Raw genomic sequence first — 8,073 nt, forward strand, 5'->3', positions numbered from 1 at the left:
TCTGCTATAGTGGTAAGTTTATTAACAGAGATTTTGTTAGTAATTAACTTCATATTACACTTTGTTTTCTGTTTACTAACTCTCTGTGATCAGAGCAAATTTATGATATGTTCTTTTCTTATTAACAGACGTGCCAGAGGTAGAAGCGCAAGATGGGGAGTGCTTGTTATATAAGATGTCGTCACAAAAAAGGGGCTAAAGGTGGAAGATGCCGTTGGGGAGAAGGCAGTAATGCTAAGTGCTTACGTGACTTCTGCAACGATCAATCCTAGTCACAGTTTCTAAGCGATCACTAAAACACTGATGGCCGCAATGTTTGAATACTCTTTTGTTATGCTCTTGCACAAGTTTTAGTCCTGGTTTGGGTAATAGTGAATGTGAAATGAGTATAACGATAAAGTAAGTGTAATATGAAAGTATGACTTCTGTAATAACATAAGCTTTGGTGATACTTTGACTAAGAGAGAAGCAAACGTGCGCCTTTTTTAATGTGCTAAGATCATATTTGTCACTTGCCCTCCGTGTCAATCCCAAGTCGACTCAGCTCTCCCAGTCATGCACGCTTTTGTTTTGTTTTTCACGATGACAGCTAATGTGACTCGTGGTTTTTTCATGACAATTTTCTTTCATGTTGTCCCCACAATCAAAGATTAATAACACAGCACCACGACAAGATAGCATGGATCCATTTATACATACGTTAAATCCAACGTGAAACAATAACGTAAAGAGAGAGAGAGAGAGAGAGAGATGATCGATGGCCATGGCAACTAAGTCAGTTTCTTCCTTCGCCATACTTTTCATCCTCTTTCTAGTTATCATAGGTAAAAACTATTTAAGGACGTTTGGTTCATAGAGTTCAGATGATGTGTATATTAGTGATCGCATGCAAGTTCGGACCTTCGGTTATATGTACTGTTAATATTTACTTAAAAGTTTCTTTTATATGAATTAAGCAGAGTTGCCGGAGACAAAAGCACAGGATAGAAAATGTCTTCAAGAATACGGCGGCGACGTGGGTTTCCGTTTCTGTGCGCCTCTGATATATCCGTCGTTTTGTTATCGAAGATGCCGTGAGAACAAGGGAGCCAAAGGTGGAAGATGCCAATCAGGAGCGGCCGGCGCTGGTAGTATGAAGTGCTTATGCGATTTCTGCAGCGACAAGCCTTAATAAAACTCTTAAGCGATCGTTACATATACTTTGGCCGTAGACGCAGACGCCTTGTGTCTGAAACTTATGTGTCATGTCATGGTTTGTTTAATAATACGGGTCAATGGTCCAAGTAAGCAATGTAACTAATGAATTTAGTGAAATGAAATAAAGAGGCGTACGACTTTGTTTTCTGTAATTATACTTTGAAATCAATTAGTTGTAAAAAAAGAAGAAGAGTTGTTTGAATTAATGTAGTTTAGTTGTTCGTTCGAATAATGTATCTACTTGTTGCTTTGTCGGCACAACAGATATAATTTTCTTACAAATATTTATTAGTTATGTCATATTAATTCAAAAACCAGCTTAATAAATTATTATTTATGTTTTTATAAAGTTTAAATCAAACATCAAATTATTTATATATGATAAAGTTTTTTATGTTTGTTATTGTGTTGAAATTTTTAAACACTCAGTATTAGAAATTTTAACAACATCTTTATACAAAAAATGTTTGATTAATATTTAATTATAAATTGTTTTATATATGATTTAGTCACGAAGATTTTATTTAGTCTAAAAATACTTAAGATCAATGTCTTTTCAAATTCGTTGAGAACACAAGAGAGAACTCTAAATTTTTCTTAATCAAATCATAAAAACTGAATACAAACTTCAGTTTAGACCGCTATACATAATAAAATCATAAAACCTTAAAATAATAAAGATAGTAATCTAAATTTAGTATAATTAATAAAATAAACAATAAGGTATTAATATTTATCTGCATCAACATCTGATGTGTCTATCCCACATAATGCCGGCTCCTCTCCGTTGCCACCCACAAGAATCAAAATATTTCCTCTCTCCAGTCCCCTATAATGATCTGATGGGTCGCTTGCCCTCCGAGTCAATCCCAAGTTGACTCAGTCCTCCGAGCCACGCTATTGTTTTGTTTTTTCATGATGACAGACAGGAGACAGCTAACGTGACTCGTGTCTTAGCATGCCATTTTTCTCATTACAACCTCAAAATAAATACAAATAGCATATCACCACGACAAGTGCAGAGTATGAGCATATTTATACATACGTTTAAGTCCGGAGAAAAAAAAGTGAAATAGTGTAAAGCGAGAGAGTAGAGAGAGATAGATGGCCATGACAACGAAGTCAGTTTCTTCCCTCGCCATATTTTTCATCCTCTGTCTGGTTATCTTTGGTAAATTACTAACTTTGTATTTTTCATTTTGTAAAAAAAAAAAAACTTGTTCATTGGATTCATGGTGCCCCCTTGGTGATCACATGCAATATTTCGTTATACTATATCAATATGTAACGTATATTTTCTTAAGTATCTTTATATGAAATGAGCAGAAGTGCCCGAGACAGAAGCGCAGGACAGAAAATGTCTTAAAGAATACGGAGGCGACGTGGGTTTCAGCTTCTGCGCGCCTCGGATATATCCGTCGTTCTGTTATCGGAGATGCCGTCAGAACAAGGGAGCGAAAGGTGGAAAATGCCGTTCAGAGGCCGGCACTGGTATGAAATGCTTATGCGATTTCTGCAGCAACACGCCTTAAATCAAATTCTAAGCGATCGTTACATACTTCGGCCGAAGACGCAGACGCCTTGTGTTTGAATCTTGTATGTATCATGGTTTGTGTAATAATAAAGGCCAATGGTCCAAGTAGTAACTTAATTAATAAGTGAAATAAATAAAATAAATAAAGAGAACTACTACGACTTACACTAATTAGTTTTCTGTAATTATACTTTAACATCAGTTAACAGTAAGAAAACTCAAGAGTTGTTTGAATCTTGTATGCATCATGAATTGATGTTGTTTGGTTTGTTCTGTCAAATGTTCGGTCTCCTTATATACGTTTGATATTTCTGAAAAATTAAATACATTATGGGATCTATAGTCGGATAAAATTTTGAGTAATTGAAATGATTTAAGACGATGGTCCGTATTGTATCTACTCTACACAGACCACTCACTATGATATTTCTTACCGGATTGATTTATATGAGAGCATGATTAACCCGGGGTTCTTAAGATGGAGTTCTTAACGAAAGTTAAAAAACTGTTTCTTAACTTTTAACTAAAAAAACTAAGAACCGGTTCTTAAAAGCCTAGTGGATTTGAAGGTCTTTAAAAGATGAATAGCACGACAAGTACTTTAGACGCCACTTAGACATAACAGCATAACTTCGAGTGAGAGACATATCTGAATAGAGAGAAAATGGGAAAGACAACAAAGTCAGTGTTCATCATCGCTGTCTTCTTCTTCGTTATCTCCAGTGAGTTTAATCCATATTTTACTAAGATTTTGAGATTGGATATATAGCTGTACTAGTTGTGCTTGTTTCTAATAAAAAGTTTTTCTTTACCAAAGAAGGGCAAAGAGTTGGTATAGTGACTAAAACTTTTATCTTTTTTTTAATGTATTCATTATTTTTACAAGGTTATCAAAACTTTAAAAGAAAAAAAAAAGATAAAAAATCCAATAACATATATACCACTAGTGAGTTCGTCTAAGCAAAATTACCTGATAAAAATATAAGAGTCCAAATTTAACATGGTCTGATCTTTGCACTAAGGGATGAAAGGGCCTAGGAACACAACCTCTTTACTTATTTAACATGGTCTTAACATGGTCTGATCTTTACTTATTCAAAAACAAGTTTTTCCTTTGTTAGTGACAATATTAGTTAAATCCACTTCTGAATTATTGTTTGTTGCGTTTAGTTTCTGTAGTCATCGACATGTTCATATAATCATACTAGGATCGGCCCGCCCTACGGGCGGGATATATTTTATATGTAATTTAGGTTATTATTTTTTGTATGATTTTATAGTTAGTGTTTTAAGTTTGTATTTGGAAGAAATGTGTATGATAATAATTTTTGTCTTTTAAAAAGTTTTAGGTGAAAAAAGATTATATGTGATAAGATATATTTTATTTTAAAAATATTAGGATACATATGTCATTATTTAACATTTTATCATTGTTTATTCTTTCTTTTTATTATAATCAGTAAGTACAATATATTTAGTTACTCTAAATTTAGTTGAATCCAACATATTGATTATAAATTATTTCTACCTTTAATTTTTTTTTGTTTATGAATCTGTTGAGACTCTTAGTTTCTCTTATACATTTTATTTTATCCATATTAGTCTAGATAATATGAAAATAAAATAATCATTCACTATAATGTTTTTTATAATTAGCAAGATACTTGAAAAATATATTATTGATAGTTACTATGTAAATTTGAAATACTTGTCAAATAAACATTTTATTCAAACTGATAATTTTTTTTAAGATATATATATATATATATATATATATTATTTTTTAGTTTTCAGAATATAGTTAGTGATTGTTTTATTTTTAATGTACTTGATTTTATATTGGTTTTATTATGTATATAATTAAGAGAAATTTCATATATTATTGTAAAAAATATAGCTGTTAAAGATCAACATTGACCAAAATGTTTCATTAAGGGATGTGGTTTTGGATTTATGATTTAGGGTTTAGAGTTAAGGAGTGGGTCTTGGGGATGAGATTTCAAATTTTTAAAAATAAAAAATATTAAAATTTTTAAAATAAACAAAAAAACTATTTTGGTTTTTATTTTATTTTTTAAAGTCTATATTAAACAAAAATTTTAATCTGTTTTATGTAACAAATTTACTATAACTTTTTTTATTAAAATGTTTTATTTTTATTAAGTATATTAGATTCATTTAAAATAATATATATCATGTTTAAAATATATTATATGCCATAATTTTGGATCAGGTCGCATGTAATATTTTTTTTAAAAAAATTTATCACATCATTGAAAATTCAATGTTCAGAAAACATACAAAAAGAAAGCTTTTCACAATCAAAGTCAGAGAATAACTCTACTGTATCTATATAAAGAATCAACAAAAAAAATTAACTTTGTGAATGAAAGAGAGAAAGGGAAACTAAAAATGATAAAATACAACATTTGTTAAGCCGAACATGCATACCTTGTTCCATAGAAACAGTTCCATCTCATGTGTGAACTGTTTTAGAGGACCTTTCTTCAGTTTAACATACCAAAACAGAGTTAATCACTAATGAAGATAAACTGTCTGAAAAACATAGCTGGATAGTTTAAACGAAAAAACCACATTTATGCGTAAGCATTATTATAAAAGCAACTAATGCGGCCAGATACTGCAAACTTTGAACCAAGGTGGCGCTTGGCTACTTGGTAGATGCTGAGGCCCGAGGTTTTTTATTGATGACACCACCCGAAGTTGTTTCTGAAGCTGGTTATTTCTTCTTTTCACTATCACCAACGATCACCTTTGCTGGGAGAGAGCTGATACCAGCCACGTCATCTTTGGACCATCATTGCCACCCTCCTAAAACCAAGCGACATGTAAGCTTTTGAAAATATCTAAAGGACATAATGAAACGTAGTTATAAACTTTCATCAGCAACAAAATCAGGTAGTGGCGCACATAAATGAAGTGATACCTCTTATAAGCTTGAGATTAATGCCTGTTTTGTAGCCGTGAAGTTGTTTGTGAAACGATACAGCCTGATAGTCGAACACACTCACAGACAGAGACACCACCGTCGAGTCCAAAGAAGGAGCAAATGGTTAAAGTGTTTACTCAAAAAGGCTGTTGCATCAATTATCAAAGCTATGAGGAAATCTAGGATAAAGAAACACAGACCTAGCGAGTGTGATGGTTGCCATGACACGGTTTTTGTCTCCTCGAGGGTCACTTACAATACTCTTTATAGCAGTAAGCTCATCAATGATGTCTGGGATAAGATGAACATCTTTATAAAAAAACATCCAATAAGAGGATTACCTGGAAGATGGTGTTGGTGATTGCGGAACCTGAATCGTTCATCATAAAAGGTGATCATTTATCTACAGATTATACTGATATTCAGCTCCATACATGACAATCAATCTTTTATCTACTGGATCTCACAATTATATAGAGTTAAAGGTGATAATTTCAGGACAAACCTTATCATCAAGAAGGAGATGTCCATTCCATCAGCTCTCCCCCCGTTCGGGTTTCCCAGAATCGCATAAGACGGAGTGCGCGACGACGGTATCAGAACAACGGCCGGTGGTAGCATCAGGAAAAAAAGTTTCGTAAGCCACCATCATGCAGGCTGCGTCGTAAGAAATAGATGATTTTGTTTAAGCAGCGTGATTTTGAATTTTTGATATCTCAAACGACTTTTATAGATTTCTTTTTTGGGTTTTCATTTGGACTTTTGAGAAGGAGGCAATTGAATCGAATAAATCGGAGTGCGAGTGACTGAAAGACCGATTTAATGGTGAGAAGTGAAGACAAACTCTCATCTATGGAAAGCGTTACCGATATGGAACTCAAGCGCCTGAGGATCTGAGAGATCGTGAACAGTTTACAGAAACGCAGGAGGAGAGTTGACGATATAAGCCCATCAGATCTCTAAATAAATGAAGTGTTGCGTTTTGTTAAAGAAAGACATGTGTCAACAGCATAGAAGTCGACTTTGTGACCTGGATCTGATGTGGCATCACCAGGAGGGATACAAACCCTTTTTTATATATAAAGATGTGATATTGACATGAATTCGCTTCAGTTTGCGATAAGAACACAAAATATCAAATGATTTCATGTGTTGCTGTATTGTGTCTACAACGAAACAAATATATAAGAGGAGAACCATACTAGTTTCCTAAATTACTAGTATCTTGATGAGAACTTACAGGCCTGGAATGTAGAGTCTGTGTTTGCCACCAGCTTTCATTTCTCAAGATTCCTTCATCAAGTCCGTTGATTACCTGTTAAACAGTATCACAAAATTACTTTTGGCCCCTATGTAGTTAGAAGCAGTTTGATGATTACCTGTCCAGACGACCCAACGCGAGACAGATACGGTAGACCTTTCTCCAGAGAACTGCAATTGGGTGAATGTGACCAGTTGATTATAGTAGATCCATTCAGCTAATATTATTCCAGGATTGAGAAAGCCTAACGACAATTTTCCCTGATGGAACAAGCCACATAGTTAGCAGCAACCTGCGACATTTGAAACGTTTTAACAATATCTCAGAAACGAGGATGACAATATGTTATTTTTCTTCTAATTTTATTAATTTTAAAACCGTTACACGCTATAACCGAAATCATACAATTCAACAAGTTATAACAAAAACAACTGAATCATGAAAAGAACCAGAAACAGTTGAATCATCATTTTCGGTTGACTTTAGTGGTAGAAGAAGAATACACCTAGCTGCTTCCAACTCTGTTTCCGCATCCGTGATCTCCTTGTCCGCGACCCTTGATTCCTTGAACTATGAATTTATCTCTCTAGACTTTGCAGACGTCTTTCTTTAAGGAATCTTTTTTCAGAAGGTCTTATAAAATCCATCGAACTCATCAAAGGCCGATGGATATATTTCAACTATATATTTCCATCTTTCAGTTCCTTACCTGAAAACCAACCGGTACCGACTTTGATATCTTTATACTGAAGCCCTGACACTGTGCTCATCATTGGAACCTTCATTCAAAAAAGCAGGAGAAGGCTCCAAAGGTTGGTACAATAAGGCAGAGTCAGTCCACAATGTCATGAACTCAAAGATTGACAATCCCGACACGCCGAGTAGCAACAGTATTGTTTCTCGACGGCTAGTGAGATTATTGATTTTACAGCTTTTGTTACTTGTTTCTGAAGCTATAATGACTCTTGTAGCCATACATCTTGATGTATTTTGATTCTTGATGGTTGGACCATTTTTAGATGTTGAATCTAGATTCATAACAAGAATCAATCTCAAATTCCCAAAAGCCAACAGAAGTAAAATATGTGTTCCTTAAAATTGTTACCATATTAAAATTTTATAACTAAAACA

The 8,073-nt window shown here is 33.7% G+C and overlaps 2 protein-coding genes across 3 annotated transcripts; both read left to right on the forward strand.

Annotated features, from left to right (window-relative positions):
* The first annotated feature begins 680 nt into the window (after positions 1–680).
* Positions 681–1,352, forward strand: LOC103858073 (defensin-like protein 193). 2 transcript variants are annotated; one of them, XM_009135360.3, is made up of 2 exons: positions 681–824; positions 960–1,352. In XM_009135360.3, the coding sequence occupies exons 1-2, from the start codon at positions 758–760 to the stop codon at positions 1,169–1,171; spliced, it is 279 nt and encodes a 92-aa protein (XP_009133608.1). In that variant the 5' UTR covers positions 681–757; the 3' UTR covers positions 1,172–1,352. The 2 variants fall into 2 exon arrangements, with proteins under 2 accessions (XP_009133608.1, XP_009133607.1); XM_009135359.3 differs by having other exon boundaries at positions 708–824; positions 957–1,352.
* An 856-nt stretch (positions 1,353–2,208) lies between these two features.
* LOC117132518 (defensin-like protein 2) lies at positions 2,209–2,916 on the forward strand. The gene is made up of 2 exons (XM_033286949.1): positions 2,209–2,368; positions 2,524–2,916. The coding sequence occupies exons 1-2, from the start codon at positions 2,302–2,304 to the stop codon at positions 2,727–2,729; spliced, it is 273 nt and encodes a 90-aa protein (XP_033142840.1). The 5' UTR covers positions 2,209–2,301; the 3' UTR covers positions 2,730–2,916.
* Positions 2,917–8,073: the final 5,157 nt, after the last annotated feature.

The sequence above is a fragment of the Brassica rapa genome, chromosome A03 (genome assembly GCF_000309985.2).
Source record: "Brassica rapa cultivar Chiifu-401-42 chromosome A03, CAAS_Brap_v3.01, whole genome shotgun sequence".
Lineage (NCBI taxonomy): Eukaryota > Viridiplantae > Streptophyta > Magnoliopsida > Brassicales > Brassicaceae > Brassica > Brassica rapa.

What these genes read in the sequence shown, in the direction of transcription:
- LOC103858073 (XM_009135359.3), top strand. Translation starts at nt 758, where the DNA reads ATGGCCATGGCAACTAAGTCAGTTTCTTCCTTCGCCATACTTTTCATC. An exon ending in CCTCTTTCTAGTTATCATAG is followed by an intron (nt 825 to 956) that starts GTAAAAACTATT and finishes ATATGAATTAAG; the next exon opens with CAGAGTTGCCGGAGACAAAA.
- LOC117132518 (XM_033286949.1), top strand. Translation starts at nt 2,302, where the DNA reads ATGGCCATGACAACGAAGTCAGTTTCTTCCCTCGCCATATTTTTCATC. An exon ending in CCTCTGTCTGGTTATCTTTG is followed by an intron (nt 2,369 to 2,523) that starts GTAAATTACTAA and finishes TGAAATGAGCAG; the next exon opens with AAGTGCCCGAGACAGAAGCG.